General features: G+C 40.1%; 1 protein-coding gene across 1 annotated transcript in view; it reads right to left on the reverse strand.

Moving 5' to 3' along the window:
* TTC8 (tetratricopeptide repeat domain 8) overlaps positions 1-10,538 on the reverse strand; it is a 65,355-nt gene extending 54,817 nt beyond the window's left edge. Inside the window, exon 1 of the mRNA XM_006158005.3 lies at positions 10,331-10,538. Within this exon, the coding sequence (XP_006158067.1) occupies positions 10,331-10,444 (114 nt within the window). The 5' untranslated portion in view covers positions 10,445-10,538. The remainder of the gene's footprint in view (positions 1-10,330) is intronic.
* Between the last annotated feature and the right edge of the window lie 10,181 nt (positions 10,539-20,719).

The following is a 20,719-nucleotide window of genomic DNA, read 5'->3' on the forward strand; positions in this document are numbered from 1 at the left end:
TGCCTTCTCCTTCACTTTTCTCATCCTTCTGGTCGCTCTTGGTCATTTCTATTTAAGGTCCAAGTCTTAAATGAGTAGAGTGCATTCATTCTACAAGGCTATGCACATATACAACAGTATTAGAAATGTCATTGGTTGTCCACATAGAACACACAGAATGTCTCTAGAGACAGCTAATTTTACACCACTACAAGCAAATACGCGGCGGATTTTCTAATCTACAGCAACAACTAAGCAATAACAACTACGTATTCTCTAAACTAAACGTTGCAACTAACCCTTTACCTGAGACCCTGGCAATTCAAGATCTGGTTCCTGGAAAGCATTAAGAAAGGAATACACTCTTTTAAGAAATATTTTCTAAAATAAAAATGCTTAATGACTAACCAACTACTGGTAGACGAACTCTAACTCATTCTATAAAACTCCGACGATCAATTTCAACCTTCCTCTGTAAATGCTCTCGAGAATTTTGTAAAACTAATACGCACATAGAAGAATGCTTGATTTCTTATGAACAGAAATTTCTAATTAATCTAATCTCAAGCACAAACAGACGGTATCTTAACTACTTGTTTAATGAAGACACAATGTCTCAGAGATTAAGAATATTTTTAACTATACTGAGGAAATATTTCCTAATGTTCAAAAAATAAGCTCATGGTGGTTAAAACATTCAGGCTTTAATCATGGAGGAAAATCCAAATAATATAACCTCTCTCCTCTATCTTACATAAATGTGAGATTAGCGGCTGACAATAAGAAATTAATTCTCACTGCCATGTCCTCTAAGAAGTTTTTATAAATAGACTATGTAATATACATAGTGCCAGATGCTGATAAACTCAGCATCTGAGTTCTTTTTTTTTTTTTCCTGTACAAATGAAACAGAAACCCATGGGTTAAAAAAAAAAAAAAATCATACGTACAACAATTTATTTATAAAACTTTTACACTTGCATGTCTAGTCAGCAGCAGCTGTTGAGCACTTAATATGCAGCATGTTTGATCGGGAAAACTACTAAGAAACAGAAAAAGAAAAAAAAAAAAAAAGATGCTTGCTTTCTATGGCTCTAATTTTTTTTAATACCCCAAGCATGTTTCAAAGATGTTATCTGTACAAGCAATGTGCAAACACATGGTCACCTGCAACGATAAACAATTTATTTAGGAGCTAGCAGGGGGCATGGTGGACTCCCACATGGCTGGCCATGGTTCGAGTTCCACACCTGGCAGCTTGCTTTCTTACTTTCTATTTGTTTCTCTCTGTCCCTCTCTCTCTCTCTCTGTCTCTGTCTCTGTCTGGGAAGTACATGTGCCCTGTAGCAAATTTTTTAAAATATTAGTAATGATAAGTAAAATTAAATAATTCTTTAAATATATATTAATATGTAATATATACATATAAATTTGCAGTAATTATATATTTAATTATATAAAGCATGACACATGGTAGGAAAATGAGAGGAAAAGGCTGAGAGAAGCCAGAAAATGAGGATGTGATTCAGAGATGACTCGGCAACCAACAGAACCAAACACAGAAGAGAAACTAGAGAATACACAGCGAGTGAAGATTTTCAACCCCGGTGTTCATAAGAAGGATCTAGAGAAAGAACAGATTTCCCGAGCACAGTCCAAACTTAAAGAAACACACTGATACAGGGAATGAGAGACCTTTTCCACTCCCTCTTCTGTTTGTCGGCAGGTCTATATGGCCCTTTCTCACTTGAGTCTCATCATGACCGTCTGAGGGAGGTTGATGAGTACAATTATCCATTTTACAGATAAGGAAATGAATATAGAGCAAAAGTTCTTCCTTGACACTGCCTCTTAGAGATTAGAAAAATGAGTTGGAAATAATAAGGAAGGATTGAATGGTAAATTTTAGGAGAGACACAAGGTAAGTCTATTATAGCAAAAGGAAAAAAGTTTGCTAGAGATTAAACAATCCTCTCAGGAAAACATAAATGACAGAAACCGAAATGCACATCACGCTAGCTACATACAGACAGTGGTTCTACTACATCTAACATTTTAAATCATTTACCCTGCATTAGTGAAACCCTTTAAAACAGCCCTTTGGGGTATAAGTGTATTATCTATCTACACTTTACAGACTAGAAAACTGAGGCCAAGATGTAAAGGCAGTATTGGAACCTAGACACCTCTAGGTCAAGGGCATGCACTTTGCTGAGTATGTAAAATTATAGCGAAGATGAAAAGCAGACTACTGTGGGATGTCGGGACATGGCTCCTCCAGAACTCCATCAGGAGCAGAACTATGATGGAAAAGAGCCAGAATGTTCTATTAATAATTTAGAGATAAGGCAAAACCATTGTGTATTGGGATTGAATATTGGTTTTTTAAATAAAATCAGTAAGGCCTTCCTCTTAGGTCATGTTTATACTTTTGTGATTTAAATTAATCTACCCACAGTAAAATTCACTTGGTCTAGCAAACCTTTTTTTTTTTCTTTTTTTTTCTTATCAGAGCGCAACAGGGAGAGAGAGAGAAAGGGAAACTGAGAAAGCAAGCTACCAGGTCTGGGACTCAAACCACGGTTGGCCATGTGGGGAGTCCAGCTCTTAACCACCAAGCCACCTACCGGCCCCATAGCAAACTATTTATATGGGTATCAACACAAATGAATAAAAAGCCCCAAGCCTCCCCTACAGTCATAAAACTTGGGCTTAATCCTTAGGGAGGCCTCTTGCTGCATGACCTTGAACAAGTCATACAAACTTTGATGCCCTTTCAAGCTGAAGAACACTGCCCACTTTATAGAACAGTTTAAAGGACTAATGGCAAAACACTGCATTTTAAGAACACTTTTTAATTTTTGGAATTATTTTACACTATTTTACTTAATCACACATAAGATTTAGAGAAGCACCAAGCCCGGAACTAACTCGCAGCTATGACAGATCAAATTAAAACTTCGCTCTGAACCTCTTTCAAAGTGGGCACGAGGGCATGGGAAGTAGAAGGCCCCTGCCTAGAACCAGCAAATGCTCATTAGCATCAACTTCAATTCACATCAGTTTGCTTCCTGCCTTCCTCCCAAGAGTCCAGCTTTCTCCTAGGCTGTTGTTATTACTTCAGGGAATTAAATCTCCAGATCATTCTGAATGCAACTTCCTAATTGCCACCAATGCTTACTCTGGCTAATGAGTCCACCCAACACCACTCTTGAACTGCCAAGTTGTTACTGAGAATTTAGTACTAATGAGAAGGAAAAAGACATAAAAAGAATGGAGAAACGGATGGATTTCTGACGGTTAGGAAGACCATGTGTCCACCCTGCTAACAGAATATCATCTATATAATTCAGCAGAAATAAACATAAAATCAACTACCCCATAGTACGCAGAATCAAAAAAATCCAGCCACACTAAATCTCCATGGCCCCAAGAGGAAACAAATTAGATAATCATAGACAAAGGTGTATTTTTTTGGCTTGGATTCCCAATCATTGCCTCAACCAACTACTAACATACAGTTAGATAGTTCGTGGGTGCGCCCTGGCTCCCTGTCTTTCTAAGCCAGTAGTTTTTAGGCTTTTCTCTACCTTCAAGCCATTCACAATAACAACCCCTTCCTCCCTGTAACATCTCTCTCATGATAAGTAGAGATTAGGGGCAGAGGAAGAGATTGCGAATTTGAAAAAGCTCCCACCATCAATATGAATCATCCACAAGTCTACCAGAAACTTACCCTGTTAATATAAGCATATTGTCTTTTTGCAACCCCACTGTCTGAGAAACTTCCATGTTTTATAAATGATTTAATGATAATGGAGCTTTAAAAAAAAATCAGGACTGGTTTTTAAAGCCACAAATCTGACATATGGAACACAAAGAACAGTAATCAGATTAAGCAACTAAGCAGGATGGTTGCCATGAGCTGTGGAAACACACATTCCCTCTAGGTCATGTTGCTGGATAGAGACTGTTCTGCATTTCCCCCTTCAACTTTGTAACTTTCAAGCACTCTTTTCTGTCACGATTTAAAGAAAGCATTGAAAAAAGACAATGCTTCTTGCTGAATCAGTTATTCTTACTGTATTTTATCAAAAAAGGGGAAACTGATAAGTTAACTACTATCCCTCTTTCTTCTTAACAGAATTACATTTTTAATATCCTTCATGCTTCTAAAAACCGCTCTGTCCTTCACTATTCTGTGTCTGGGAAACACAGTTCAGAATCCATGTTCCTGAACACATTCCAACTACTAAACATCATATTATTATAATCAACCTACCTTTCAAGCCTTTTGTAGCCAATTAAGAATGTATTACCCTAAAGATATCATACTCTCTGGCCAGCCTGACTCCACTAACTTTGGCCAGAACCAAAAATAAATAAAATCCAGATGCCCTGACAGAAAACACAAGGTACTAATTAAAGATGTTTTATGATACTATACCAGAATGGTAATCCTTATAGGGAAATACATGTACTGATAGATGGAATAAGTCTTAGAAGTGGGGTTCACTCCAATACGCTGAGGTATCAGAATCACAATGTTGTCTTTTGAAGCTACCTAGGCCAGTTTATAAGAAGATTAACAAATAAAAGATCGCTTTAGGGAGATTCTCCTCACATGGGAGAAAAATAAACAAAAGCAAAAGTGGAAAATGTTTTTAAAAACAACTGTCTTTTGTTTGAGAGAGAGGAAAAAGCAAGGAGGCAAAAATAGGTCCACTTGGCACACAGAAGAAACATTTTAATTTCCTTGTTCCTTTATGAGTCCAGTTACTACTTAGAAGTATTTCAATCAGACCACTGTCAAATCAGTTGGACAGGGCAGGAATTGCAATTCCAACAGCTGTAGAGGAAAAGTACTCTGAAATGTAGAAGCCTCAATGGATGTCCATGAGACGAAAGAAACACGTGAAAATAAACCAGATACCTGCAGAGCTGGAGACCAGCCGCTCTGCTCTGATCACATTTCTGCTAGCTTTTCATAGGTTATGCATCTGGCCATCACCTAACTTCCTCTACTGAAACAATGAAAACACTGTAAGAAATACCAACAGGTAGCCAGTAGGTGGTGGGGTAGTAAAGGCACTGAATTCCCACATGGTTGACTGTGGTTCAAGTCCTAGACCTTGTGGCTTAAAAAATCACAAGAAACGGTTAAATAAATAAATAAATAAATGAGGCAGGGAGGGAGGGGTTAAAAAAATAAATAAAAGAAATACCAATGACAATAATTACTACTAGAAACCCTTCCCCCAAAAAAAATATATAAAATAAAATAAAAAATAACACTCTCTTGGGGTAAACTAGAAATATAATTTTTTAAGTTGATTTCTGAAAACTGATCCCAAAACAAGGAATGAATTATGAATTACATAAGTTTACCTCTATTACTATTTCATCTTCGCATAGGATCTGCATTTAAGATTCTGTACTTAATTCGTTTATCCTATTATTCTAGGTAAAAGCAAAGTATTTATTTAAAAAGCTAAATGTTCATTTAAGAATCCCGGGTGCTGAGAATTAAGGATGAGGGACAGAGGAAGATGAAGATCATCAAGCAACTAGGGTGACCTTCATAAACAGAAAGAAAGTTGGCACATCGGAATAACTCCATCAAAATACACAAGTGAATATGACCAGCACAAACATTCAGCAAAACTATTGATATAACGAGTGCCCCTGTATGCCAGACTCTGTGCCGGGTTCTAAGAATGCCATTCAAACGTGCCATCCAGAGTCCACTTTTAATCAAAGGAACTTCCTTAAGCTTCTTAGAGCTCTTTGTTAATCACAACAACATTCTAATATAAATATTTTTTTAATTAATTAAGAAAAAGGCAGGATTTATTCAAACTAGCAAAAAGTCATACTGGAAAATACTTCCCAATGATAACTGGGAATAAATTACATAAACAGCTGTTAAGAAAATCATTCAGGGGACCAGCATTTAGCGTAATGGCTATGTCGCTGGACTCCCACATAGTCGACCGCAGTTTGCGTCCCGGACCCGGTGGCTTAAAACACGCCGAGCGCATGTGCATGCATGCCCAAGATCCCGAGAGGAGAACGGAGGAGAAGGGATTGTGGAGTGGCCATCCCCCATGGGGGTGATTTCTCGTTTTCTGTCTCTCTGTTGTCTGGCGAGCACACGTGCCCTATAGCAAAAAAAAAAAAAAAAAAACTCTCAAAGAAAAATTAAACAGAAAATAAATAAATAAAAAAGAAAATCATTCAGAGACAATAGCACAGTGTTTAAAGTTGGGTCAAAGAATAACATGAGTGGGAACCAGCAGTTAGCGTAATGGCTATGTCGCTGGACTCCCATGTAGTCGACCGCGGTTCGCGTCCCGGACCCGGTGGCTTAAAACTCATGCCGGGCACGTGTGCGTGCGTGCCCAAGATCCCGAGAGGAGAATGGAGGAGAAGGGATTGCGGCGTGACCATCCCCCCTGGGGGGTGATTTCTCGCTTTCTGTGTCTATGTCTCTCTCTGTCTGGCGAGTGCACGCGCCCTATAGCAAAAAACCTCTCCAAAAAAAAAAAAAAAAAAAAAGAATAACTAACATGAGTGAACATCTAAATTTATCAATAGCCCTATGTAGATATTGAAAGCCTACTTTAGTAACATAGCATTCAAAACTAGACTTTTATTCCTGAAAAATGCTACTCATTATTCTGGCAATACATATGGGTCATCCATAAATAAACTATCATATCAAAACAAATAAAAAGGGGGCATGCAGGTCGTGCGGTGGTTAAGGGTGTTGGACTCCCACAAGGCTGACCACAGTTTGAGTCCCAGATCTGGCATCTTGCTTTCTCTCCTTACTTCTCCCTCTCTCTCACTCTGTCTCTCTGGTCAAATTTAAATAAATAAAGTTAAATAAAATAATTCTTGTAAAAAAAATTTAAAAAACAAACAAAAGAACAGCAAAGAATAGGAGTATCAAAGTTTTTTCTAGATCTGATAAAGTGATTCTCCTAGTCCTACTCTGATTATTTTTTGGATCTGACTCTATCAACCCTTGCTCATAACAATAATAAAGAATAACATTAAAAATTGAAAAAAAAACTTACATTGTATTAGAAATTATGCATCACATTATAAAGCATTCGAATCTACAACCAATAGAACAGTAGAATAGGTCAAGACCGACTGCCATAATGATCTTAATGGTGTCAAAAGTTAACAATGACAATGGCAGTATTTCTCAGTATGACCCCGTGTCTTTTTTCTTCATTTTTACTATCAAACATCACAGCTTCAGCAAATATACCTTGTCTTAATATTTCAGTTGTGCCACGAAGGCCTCATAGGAGCTAAGAGGCCAAATCAAGAGATCCAAGTTCTTACCTTGTTAGCTGCTAATACAAGAGGTTTTAAACATAAGAACTTAATTCGTTTATCTTATTTTCCTAGGTAAAAGGAGTCAAAAACCTTCTCTATAGTCCCCTCTTAATCATAAATAAAAGCATGGCTGCTGGGACCAGTAGGTGGCATGGTGGTTGAGGCACAGGATATCGACATGGCTGACTACAGTTTGAGTCTCAGACCAGGAGGCATGAAAATCATGCTGGTAACATATGTGTGCATGCCCCAAATCTCAAGAGGAGAATGCGGCAGAAGATACGATGGCATGGTTACCCTTTCTAGGAGTGATTTCTCATTTTCCCTGTCTCTCTCTCTCTCTCTCTCTCTCTCTCCATCTCTCTCCAGAGAGCTCATGCATCCAATGGCAAAAAAAAAAACTTTTTAAAAAAAAGTAATTAATGTTTAGAAATTAAATAAAAAGCATTGCTGCTTTGCCTATTCATTTCCCAAAATGAAATGACATCTCCCCAGGATAACAAGAGAGATATTTGTCCCCCTGTCCCTCAAAAAAGGAGTCAGTAACCAAACAGGTTTCAGAACTACTGGATTAATCAAAATCAGGCAAGGTTCTTTCCTTCAGACTTCTCAGTCTCCAGATGAACACAGGTGCTAAAATTCGTCAACACTTGTCTAACATTCTTTTTTTTTTTTTCGCTATAGGGCGTGTGCACTCGCCAGACAGAGAGAGACATACAGACAGAAAGCGAGAAATCACCCCCCGGGGGGGATGGTCACGCTGCAATCGCTTTTCCTCCATTCTCCTCTCGGGATCTTGGGCACACACGCACACGCGCCCGGCTTGAGTTTTAAGCCACCGAGTCCGGAACGCGAACCGTGGTTGACTACCTGGGAGTCCAGCGACAAAGCCATTACGCTAACTGCTGGTTCCCAACACTTGTCTAACATCTTAAAAAGAACATAAATACAAAGTATTCCTACAGTACTCGGAAAAGTTCATAAACCCACTGCTTTGAAAAATTAGGCTACATAAAAGCTGAAGAGGGAACACAGTGTAGACAAAGGGTGGGCTCACTAGCTTCCTAACTCTGAACAACTTTGCCACGTATGTGTGCTTCATCTGTAAAACAGGGAACACAGGACCAACTCGAAAAGAGCTGAGGATAAAATGAGATAACATAAAACCCTCTGAACCAAGCCTGACACATAGTAAACACTTGATAAATGTTACCCATTATTTTTTATCCACTTTGCAAGGTTATCATAAGCATTAGAAATACATAGCACAGGATTTATGAATGGCAAAGCAGTATCAATAAAAGATCATTGAAATGAACACAGTCTTGATTTTTTAAAAAAGTTCCAGTGACTGAGCCACACACAAACTACTGAATTGCAATTGACCGGTGTCCTACTGAGCACTAACTGTCCCAATGGGACCTCTCCCCAGCATGGTAACACTAAAGATAGTTGACCCTTGCCTGGCCAAAGGAAGGAACCGGTGGTCAAATAAATTTAAGAACTATTAGATTAAGCAAAATTAGGCAACATTAAGGTTTTTTTTTTTCTTCAACACTACTCAGAACTTTCAGTATGCATCTAGAATCTCTAAGGAGGGAATAGACATTTCCCAAATGAATTTCATGAGGAAACTTTCTCACTGAGCAGCTCCTGGGACCAGTGCTCTGTGAAACAGAATGGAAACTACTCTAATTCAATGGAAAAATGGAAACAGCAAACCAAAAAAAGTGAAAGTTCTTACAAACTACGGTGCCTAGAACAACGTCTGGTACATCAAAGGTCTTTAACAAGCTTCAGTTATAAAGGGAGTGATGGTTCCCAAACGTATTTGATTGTGGAATCTTTTATTTTTAAGCAACATCTAAAGAATTACTGTGCCAAGACACACACTTGGAAAAAAGCTTGATTACACAAACATAGTCCCATTAACTAATAAGAACTAACTTGAACACAATCCAGTTTAGCATGATCACTAAGGTGGTTGTCCTAGGGGAGAGGGTTCACCTCCACAGGTTACTGTCTATTCGTTTACTGGAAACCACTGCGGAGCCCAGAAAGTGTTCACACTCAGGCCTTTGCTTTTGTAACTCCCATCAGTGTTCCTTTTTTCTAATATCTACAAGGCAACATTGCTAGAGGAAAAGCTGGGGAACTAAACCACATAGTTTAGTGCATCTACTTCTGCATCTACTAGAAGCGCCAAGAAACTGCCATGGCTCTAGGCCTAGTTTCCTATTTTCTCATTTTTTTGCCTCTTCCAGAAGCTCCCAGCCCATCACAGTTACACCTCTCCTGAACACAATATACTACCTTTCTCACTCACTATACAAAATAATCCTGAGGTTTCTTTAGGTTCTCTTTTAATCAAGGCCATTCTACTTTTAGGTGACTTTCTTCCCTACCCCCTCTCCTACAATTATAGCTTCCCTTGTCCAAGTAATTTCTTTAGTAATAATCTTTTCTCGGTCTAGATTCCCATTTCTCTAACTCGCATATTCGCCTCCAGCTGTATTCGTGGTTCCAGAATCAAAGGCTCTACCAGTCTTGGATAACCCGCCAAAGGTGAAGTGGGAGGATCACGTGTTTGATGCAAAAGGAAAAAAAAAGGTAGCTATATTTAAGAGTGGAGATTCACAATCTTGGCTTACACGCAGTTTTGTTTTGTTTTAATTTGGAATGCACACGGAGAGTTCAAAAGCCCATCCATATGCAAGTACAAATGAATTAATCAAAGTTCTTCACCAAAGTAAAAAGCAGGGCTCTAAATTTGAGGAGGGGGTGGTCACGACACAGAACTCAAGATCCCTGAGGATGCAACAGGCTGGGCCCCTCCATTCACGGGTCCACTGGGTCTCACTCCAGTTGTCACTGCGGGCCCTACGGTCAGCCCGCCTAAGGCCTTCCTTCCTGAACTCCCCACCCGGGGGCAGGGGGATCCCACAGAGCTCTCAGCCTCAGCTCGGGGATGCACCGGCTGCCGGGGTCCGACCGGTACCTGGTCATAAGGGGACTTCTCCAGCATCTGCGTGCAAAGATCGGCGCAGAGCTGGAACTTCCTGCGCCTAAAATAGCTCCAGGCCAGGAGCAGCGGCTCCATCTCCGAGCCCATGGCGGTCCAGCTCCGCCCGCGAAGGACCGGAGCAGGATCCAGGGAGGGCAGTGGGCGGTGGGCGGGGAGCCGGGAGCCTGGCGCCGCCGCTCGGTCCTGTAACCCGGGGCGCTGGGGCCTCCTCAGAGGTGCCCGCACTGCGCCTGAAAGCAGGAAACAGAAAACTTTACCGCGAGCAGAACTCAGCTCTGGAGTTTGCCAAATTTGGGCTGCCAAAAAGGTGTCGTGCTAACAGCTACAAATTTCATTTATTTCGAAAAGAAGGCACTGTGGCTAAACAAAGAGGTAATGACTTAGACACTTCCACCTGGGTCCTTCGGCCTCCCGATAGGAGCAGTTGCCTAGCAACCGAACGCCGGCCAGCTCCGCCAATCAGGAAAGGCCCTGGGAGCCGAGCCTCCGTCTGGTGTCAGTCGCTCTCTTGCCCTTCCCTCATTCCTGCCTCTCTGCACTTAACCTTTCCGATTCTAAAACACGTGGACAGCTTCAGTACCACCCCGTTCATCAGGCTCCGAAGTCCTAAATCCTAAAACTCTGCCGTCTGTTTCTTGAGCTCCTTCTCACCTAATCGCAGTGTCCCGAAAAGCGAGCGCTCATTTCACACGTGGGAAACTGTTAGGCCAGGAAGAATGATTTACCATTCCTAATTTACCCCCTTGAGTGATTCCAGGCTGTTACTATTATTTGTTAGTTAGACGATACACAGAAACCCTGATTTATACATCGTGACATTTTTACCAAAGAAAACAATGCATGCAAAACATTTTTTAAAAGCCTTGGAAAAATCATCTCTAGGCACGGGCTGTTTGTGAAATGTTTGCTCGTGTAGAGTGATTTCTTCAGGCACAAGTTAACTTTCCTCTAGAGAGTCACACAGATGACAAACACCTTTAACCGTGATGGTCAGGAAGGGAGAGACGTGTGACCCGGCTACACCCAAGTAGACTAGAAGAAATCTTTTTTTACTTTCCTCTGTTCTACCACAATGGAAAGAGTTATAAATTAAAATGAATAAATAAATAAATAAATAAAAACAATACTCCAGAACTTTCTGATCAGGTCTAAATCTCCTTTATCTCTACAGATAAAAGAAAGACCTGACAACAGTTCTTAGCAAAGACAAATCACTTGCATTTTCCCAAACCAGTAGGGTACCATAATGCAGATACTATATTTAATCGGGTATTTATATCTTTCATAGACATCAAAATGACACATATCTAAACTAAGAAATGGGTTGTGATCAGTTCTTTTCCTCCTTTACTGAGCAGTCTTTCTTCAACTTTTGTATCTTGGAAATGACTGATTATCAGGACTATAATCATTACATTTACATTTATTGCAATTAGTCCATTTGGAAGTATCTTTTGAAGTATAATCTGTCAAAAGTCACAGGGCAGCAGCCCATTATTTCTAGGAATTGGATTTTTAGGAACTCACACGCTAGAATTGGCAATTGAGCTCAATTGTTTTCTCAAAGAACATAGGCAGACATTTAAATATGTAGTTCTCAACCCTGGCTCCTACTGAACTGCATTTTAAAATAAACTTTTTTTAAGAGAGATTTTTGCTATAGGGTCCATGCACTCACTAGAGTCACCAAGAGAGAAAGAGAGACAGAAAGTGAGAAATCACCCCTCAGGGAGATGGCCACACCACAATCCCTTCTCCTCCATTCTCATCTAGGGATTTTAGGCATACACACATACCGCCCAATGTGAGTTTCAAGCCACCAGGTCCAGGACTCAAACTGCAGTCGGCCATGTGGAAGCCCAGGGCCACCTGCTGGCCCCCTAAAATAAACTTATTTCAATAGTTTTACACTTACATGAAAGTCACAAAGATAATACAGAGAGTTTTCATGTGCCCCTCACCCAGTCTCCCCTATTACTAACATCCTACATTACCATGGTGTATTGGTGGCAGCGAATGACCAATACTTCCATTACTATTAACTAAACATCACAGTTTGTTTGAATATCTAGTAGTTTGCTCCCATATGCTTTTACTACTCCAGAATCCTACTTAGGGTCTCACATTACATTTAGTCATCATGGCTCCTTCCCTTCCTCTGGCCTGATAACTTTTCAGACTTTTCGTATTCATGATGACCTCGACGTTTTGAAGAGTGCTGGAGAGTTCTTTAAAAATACAGATGCCAGGGAACCAGCAGTTAGCGTAATGGCTATGTCGCTGGACTCCCACATAGTCGACCGTGGTTTGCATCCCGGACCCGGTGGCTTAAAACTCACGCCGGGTGCGTGTGCGTGCGTGCCCAAGATCCCGAGAGGAGAATGGAGGAGAAGGGATTGTGGCGTGACCATCCCCTCTGGGGGGTGATTTCTCGCTTTCTGTCTCTCTGTCTCTCTCTGTCTTTCTGGCGAGCGCACGCGCCCTATAGCGGAAACCTCTCCCCCCCACCCCCGCAAAAAAAATACAGATGCCAGGGATTGGATGGTGTCACAGCAGTAAAACATGATACTCTGCAAATCTGACCAACATGAGAAGGTTCCCGGCTCACATCCACCAAGCACCTATGCTCATGATCCCGGGCCAACTATCCTGGAAGAAGCTATCATTCATAAAAATCAGATGGATAAAGAACATTGTGGAACATTTAGCAAATTGTAGGTTAAGTATTTCCAAATGTAGCATAAAATGCTACAGGAGGTTATAATTTTTTTTATTTTTTTATCATGTAAATGTTAATAGTTAATTCATTTTTATGAATTTATAAATAGGTTTTGTAACGTAGTTTTACCATTTCTAACTGATAGAACTGAATCTATTATTTTTAAAAAGATATGCTAGTAATAAGAATAGCAGATACAACAGTTCCTGGCAAACGTTGTAGATAAGAATTACAAGGTCTGTTTCCCTACTAGAGAAACCCAAGCAGAGAAACAACTTAATCCCTTTGAAAGGGTCAGTTTCACTATCAGAGTGAGATCTCAATTAGAAGATCCTTATCTTTTACTCTCCAGCAACTGATATGCCTTTAGGTTAATTCTGTTTAAAATCAAATACCTAAGATAAAGTCACTTAAAATGCCAAGGTTTAAATTTTCTTAAATCTTGGGACCAGCAGATGGCATAATGGTTATGTCACTTGACTCCCACACAATCGAACATGATTCATGTCCCGGACTTGGTGGCTTCAAACTCATGCCTGGTGTGTGTGTGTGTGTGTGTGTGTGTGTGTGCCCAAGAGGATAATGGAGGAGAAGGGATTGTGGTGTGGCCATCTCCCCTGAAGAGTGATTTCTCGCTTCTGTCTCTCTGTTTCTCTCTGTCTCTCAAGCGAGCGCGTGCACCCTACAGCAAAAGTCTCTTGAAAGAAAATCTTAAAGGTTCAATTGGAATTATTCAGGCACTTCACCTAACCCCAAAGAAAAACAAAAGATATAAACTAAGATATTCTTTTGGTCAATAAATACTTGTCTAGCCCCTATGCTTGTTGATTAGATGCAGATTGATTAGGATGAGGACCAGGCAGGGGTACAGTGGTGATACCACCGGGTCCATGTGGGAAAGCCTTTGAGTTCCTGTCCTGGGACTTGGATAATTAAAAAAATTAGGTAGTTATTAAGCTCCCAGTTTGGATGACCGAGATCCAGGAACCACATCTGGTTAGGGTCTTCTTGCTGACAGATAACACGGCAAGGGCAGGAGCTTGAGCAGAGCGGAATGTGTTCATACGTGTGTCATTGTCTCATCCTCTCTCCATATAAACCTGCCACAGCTCAATCATGGGGGCCCACCCTGGTTCCTCACCACTTCCCAAAAGTCACGCTTTTCAACACCATAATCAGATTAGTCTCCACCTTCTCGACACTATTACAATGACTCACTAATTTAGCACAAGAATTTTGGAGGGATGCATTCAAATGACAGCAAATATCTAATGATAATGATATTTATACAAAACGATACTCACAAATGCCATTATGAGATGCTGACAACATGGGATAAGTAATACATGTAAACAAACACGTTCAATAAGAGGTTATGGAAGCCTTGTTGGAAACCCATGAGGAAACATGGGCGTGGATGGAGGCATGAGCAATTCTACCTATGCACGGGGAATTGTAAAGGGTTCCGCCATTGGCAGCTCAAGAAAAGCTTCACGACAGCACGAAACCAGGTGAACAGGAGAGGAGATGTTGAAGGAAAGAAGGCACAAAGGCAGGCTGCCATCAGATCATGAAGAGTACAGACCCTAGGAAGTGGAGTCTGAATTTCCATTGACTATATCTTCAATGAAAAGTCACCCCAGAAGTTTGGGGATGACAGTGTGTGTTTTGATTTGGTTTGGTTTGGTTTGGTATAGGTCACATATGTTTGCCAGAGAGAGAGAGAAAGAGAGGAAAAGTGAGAAATAACTCCAAGGGGATGGTCATGCTGCAATCCATTCTGCTCCAGTCTCCTCTCAGGAGTATGGCATGCATGCACATGCGCCCAGTGTGATTTTCAAGCAGCTGGGCCCAGGACTCCAACCACAAAGTTGGCCATGTGAGATCCAGCCACCTTAACCTCCACACCATCTGCTGGCCAGAGAAGTTTTCCTAGGGAAATGAAACAACTTCAGGGTGAAGATAGGGAGACTAGTTAAGATACTATTGCAATGGTCAAGATGCAAAGTGCTGGGGGTAATGAGTACAGACAGAAAAGGCCAAAACATAAATTGTCGATATAAACAAGATTATTTAGTACTTAATGAACATACTAAAGAAATGGAATCAATCAGACTCGGACACTGATTGGATATGTGAAGGGCATTTGGAGGAACAAGAGGAAGCTAGGATAACTCTCAGTTTTTCAGGCTGTGAGTATGTGAATACAGGAGCCAGATATCAAGATTGAAAAGAAGAAGAAATAGATTGAGAGAAAAGAGAGATTCAACTTGGTACAAGAATATTTTAAGCAGAAGACCGGCAGGTGGTATAGTGGTTAAGACACTGGACTCCCACAGGGCTAACCGCAGTTTTGAGTTCCAGACCCAGCAACTTAAAAATCACACCAGGAGCATGTGCATGCACACCCAAAATCCCCAGAGGAGAATAGAGGAGAAGGAATTGCAATGTGACCTTTCCTCCTGGGGGGCAATTTTTCACTTTCCCTCTTTCTGTTTCCTCTCTCCAGTAAGCACTCAGGTCCTATGGAAAAAAACTTTAAAAACAAAAAGAAAGATTTTAAGCATCTCTGGGACAGCCATATGGAGATGCCCATTGGTAACTAGAGATAGATACATACTAGAGGTGAGGGAGAGAAGTCAAGGGTGGTGACAAAAGTTGGGACTCGTATTATACATGTGCTCATTGAAGGCAATGGAGAGGATGAGACCACCTCATGGAGTTGTGACATTGGAAGAGAAGAAAGCCAAAGACAGAGTCCTGCATTAAAGGGCAGGTCATGAGAGCAAGAAAGATATGACATTCCATAAAGGAGTGGTCAGAAATGAAAGAGGAAAACTGGGTGAGCATGGCATCATGAACCAAAGCACAGAAGAATTTTCAGTAAGAAGCGGGAGTCCAATACTGTTTAATTCTTAGAAGAGACCATGGAAACGCAACACTAAAACTAAACATTCACGGGACCAGCAGTTAGGGTAATGGCTATGTCTCTGAACTCTCATGTAGTCAACTGTGTTTCTAGTGCTGGACTCAGGGGCTTAAACTCACACCACGTGTGTGTGCGTGGGTGCCCAGGGTTCCAAGAGGAGAATGGAGGAGACGGGACTGCAGCGTGGCCATCCCCCCTGGGGAGTGATTTCTCGCTTTCTGTCTCTCTGTCTCTCTCTGTCTCTCTGGCGAGCACACACGCCCTATAGTAAAAAAACTCTCCAAATAAATAAATAAATAAAATTTAATAAAAACAAAACTAAACATTCACTGGATTTGGACGTTAGGAGTCTATTTACAATGTTTGTCAAGCTGTTTCAGAGAGTCAAGAGTAGCATAAGCACAGAAACCTGAGTGCAAGAACAGGTTCACGAAAGAGACACATTAAAGTAATGAGCATCTTTTTTCATGGGGCAGTCACAAGGCAAATGGTTTTGAAATACTTGTAAAGTCGCATGCATTGTTTGAATTAATAGAAGTTCCATATTTTATGGACACTTTACTATGTCATAACCACTCTGTAAAACACTTAAAATCTATGGGGTTTGGGGCCAGCTCTGTAGTCAAATGGTTAAGGGAGATGGATCCCCCATGGCTGATCATGGTTTGAATTCCAGCCTGTGTCTTAAAAACCATGTGGGGCATGTATCTGAGTGCCCCAAATCCTGATAGGATAGAGAAATAGGAGATTGTGGCATCTCATGCCACATTAGAGAATTTTTTCTCCTTCTCCCTCTGTCTCTGGTAAGAGAGACAATCTCTGGAAATTAAAAAAATACCACTCCCTGGCAATGTTAAAAAAATAGGGGGAAAAACAACTGAGTTCTATTACTGGCAGTCACATAAACTACTGAATCTGTTGTAAAAAGAATGTGATCTGAGATAACCATCGTTTAGCTCCAGAAGGAGTGATCACATTAATACTCTTGGACTTATAAAAAAGTAAACCCCTTATTAGCGCTGGCGGGGCATTACAAAGCCGCAGAGGCCCAGGTGCTGCATGGGAGGTCTGCTCCAGTTGCCAACCTACCTTAAAAAGCTTGGAGCAGTGGCATGTGCCTGTCATCCCAGCTACTCAGGAGTCTGAGGAAAGAGGATCACCAACTTGAGTCCAGCATGAGCAGCAGAACAAGACCCTGTCTGAAAAGACCCAGTTGCAGTAGCACATGCCTGTGGTCCTAGCACTCGGTAGGCTGAAACAGGAGGCTCACAACACAGCAAGATCCTGCCTAAGTAATGATAACCACACATGCACACACAAAATAAAGCCATCAAGTGAATAATTCTCAGCAGTCTACAGACAAATGCTCTTTGTTATTATTTAAATGAAGGATTCACTGACAGACTTATCCATAGGCCAATATAATGATGACTACCATTTATCAAGTTCTTACTCAGGGTAGATTAGACACAATACTGGGTTATGTACAAACTCTTTTAAAAAAAATATAATTATTTATTTAATTTTATGTCTTATGATGGAGAGCATGAGCACAGGAGAGGAAAAGAGGGACAGAGAGAGAGAAAAGGAAAGTGGGAAAGCAAGCTGTTAGATCCAGGACTCTAACCTTGGTCGGCTATGTGGAAGTCCACTACCTTAACTACCATGCCACCTGCCAACCCCTGTATATACTCTTAAACTTTCATATCAAATGTACAGACGAGGTGCTACTATTATACCCATTTTACAGATGAAAGAACTAAATGTATATTTAGTTACTTGCTCAAGGTCATCCAGTTAGTCAATGACAGAACCAGGATTTGAACTCATATTGAGTTAAGATCCTGCATCCTCAACCAAATGTACAACTTGTTCTTTTCAAAGGTACAAGATGCTTTAACCACACTTAATTTCTCTCTATTCCTTCTGCACTTCCTGTGCTTCATTCAGCACTCAATGCTTTTCCACAGGCGGTTCTGAACCTGCATTGTCTTTATCTGCTTCTACTTTGTCTGAGTGGCATGGGCCAAATTTCAACTCTATTGTGAACCTTACTGATGCTTTAAAAGCCTGACTGCAAGATATAATTAATATTCCTGTTATAAAACTTACCCTGAGCCCAGCCTGGTGACATAATCAGTAACCAACTGAACTATAGTACTGGAAGCCATGTTGTCAACTACGGTTCAGATCTTGGGATCAGCTTGAAACCACACCGGATGTGTGTGTGCATACCCAAGATCCCGAGGCTGGAGTTCTGGAGTGCTGGGGAAAGGGGGTCATAGAGTGATGACACCTTACTGAAGGTGTATCTCTCTCTCCCTCTCTTCCTCTCATGTGCTTGTGCTCTCCATCATAGATGAATAAATTAAAAAAAAAAAGTTTGTGCTACATTGTAATATCTGGAGCCCTAGTATACTTTAAAGTATTCATCTTTTTCCCAAAAGTCTAGCATATGGCAATAGACATTTCATAGATGCTTGTTGAATGCATAGCTGACGGAAGTCCAATAAACACTGTACTTTTTTACTAAATGCAAAATGACCAGATTTTAAAATAAATAATTTAACGTTTGGATATGTATTTTTCCTCTATATAAATACTTAGGAAACTAATTTTAACCGTTTCAAAATTTGGCTCTGTTGTTTATTTGTTAAAAATGCCAAAGCCTTTGAAGATTAGTCTTTGTAACAACAGTTGAGCTAAAATAATGTGAAAATTCTTCAGTTTAAGGAGATGGAAATTAGTCAGCTAGTTTTGGGGTTTTCTTTTTAAAATAAAAGACTTTATACATTTTTAAAGGTAGTTTAAATATACAAATGATGAGAAAGTTTATTTTTTAAACTGGTGGGCATATTTTTTAATATATTTTATAACTAAATTCCAATACTGCTAATTTTTTCTTAAGATCTCAAATTAACCCTTTTCATGTGATTTCTTTGATAGCTCATACATCTTCTTGACACAATTCTTTTGATAATATATTTTACATTCAGTGAGCATTTATTGAATGCCTATCTATACCAGGCACTTTCTAGGCTAAAGAGGTACTGTAATCAGAAAAGCAAACACATTCTCTCTCCTCAGGCATAATGTTTACATCGCTCAACTCCCACATAGTCGACCACCATTCAAATCCCAGATTCGGTGGCTTAAAACTCAAGCTGGGTGTGTGCGCGTGCCTGCCCAAAATCCCAAGAAGAGAATGGAGGAGACCATCCTCCCTGGGGGGTGATTTCTCGCTTTCTGTTTCTCTGTCTCTCTCTTTCTCTCCAGTGAGCCCATGCACCCTACAGCAAAGAAACCTCTCAAGGAAAAAAAAAAAAAAAAAAAAAACTTCTCATGGATGGGAGGGAAAATTACAGCTGTTAATAAGCTAAGAATACAGTTTAAGGCTATTTCTTTAGTGTGTTCAATTATACATATCCTAAACCACAGTCAACAGTATACTCAACAACTCACCCTTAGAAGCATTCCCCATGAAATCTGGAACAAAACATACTAGTACTACATTATTTAACACCATTCAGAACATTCTAGTCAATGGAATGAACAGAATAAAAGATGGATATTCACAGTTGCTGATAATTGTCTTTCTAGAACATTCCATGTAGGGAATCTATTGGTTTTTTTTTTAAATATTTATTAAAATTCTGTCATATATTGGACACTTTGAATTGGTAACTTGGAATGCTATCTTCATCATATGCTATTTCTGCTATGTACCGAATATTGTTTCTGCCTTGTCTATCCAATGCCATTGATATGATGGTCAATGTTTCTTACCATATAACACAGTTTAAATTTCTGCAGTTTTATTTACAAATCTTTTCTTTTTCTTAAGTCTTCAAACTTATGTGAGCCATGGGGGACTAGCAGTTGGCATAACGGCTATGTCGCTGGACTCCCACATAGTCGACCACGGTTTGAGTCCCAGACCTGGTGGCTTATGCTCATGCCGGGTGAGTGTGCGTGTGTACCTAAGATTCAGAGAAGAGAATGGAGGAGAAGGGATTGTGGAGAAGGGATTGCGGCATGACCATCCCCCCGGGGGGTGATTTCTCACTTTCTATCTCTCTGTCTCTCTCTGTCTTTCTGGCGAGCGCACACACCTGATAGCAAAAACCTCTCAAAACAAAACAAAACTTAGGTGAGCCTTTGTTCATGGATTAGTTATTTTATGCCACAAAGTGGTTATAATCTAATATCAATGTCATTTCAAATATTTAAACAATTATTTTTCTTTCTCTGTTAAGAAATTTCTCTCTTAATGCTCTGATGCTACCCTTGTAAACTCTAAGTCAAAAAGTACTATAAAACTAGTGACTTCACTGAAAATAAATACAATGCTTCTCAATTTCTGTATGTGTGCTGTATTACATTGGCCTCAAATTACTGACCATCTGCCAAGATCCATTTTCTTCTAGTAGCTCGCCAATGAAGTTATCACCTATTATTTTGGCAAAGCTCTTAAGATGGGAAACATGCAATCATTAAACATCCCTTTTTGATTCTAAATTTGCTTTTTCACTCAGAATTTCACAGGCAATTACACATTCACTAAGGTTATTCATCTAGGTGTTCTTAGGAATACTTATCAAGTCCCTCTGATTTAAATCAGATAAGACAGCCCAACCAGTTTAAACTAAGCACATAAAGAGAGCTGATTACATCCAATTGTTTTTTCTATCAAGCTTCTTGTACACTGAAAATC

The sequence above is a fragment of the Tupaia chinensis genome, unplaced genomic scaffold, assembly GCF_000334495.1.
Source record: "Tupaia chinensis unplaced genomic scaffold, TupChi_1.0 Scaffold000568_1, whole genome shotgun sequence".
Taxonomy (NCBI): Eukaryota; Metazoa; Chordata; class Mammalia; order Scandentia; family Tupaiidae; genus Tupaia; species Tupaia belangeri.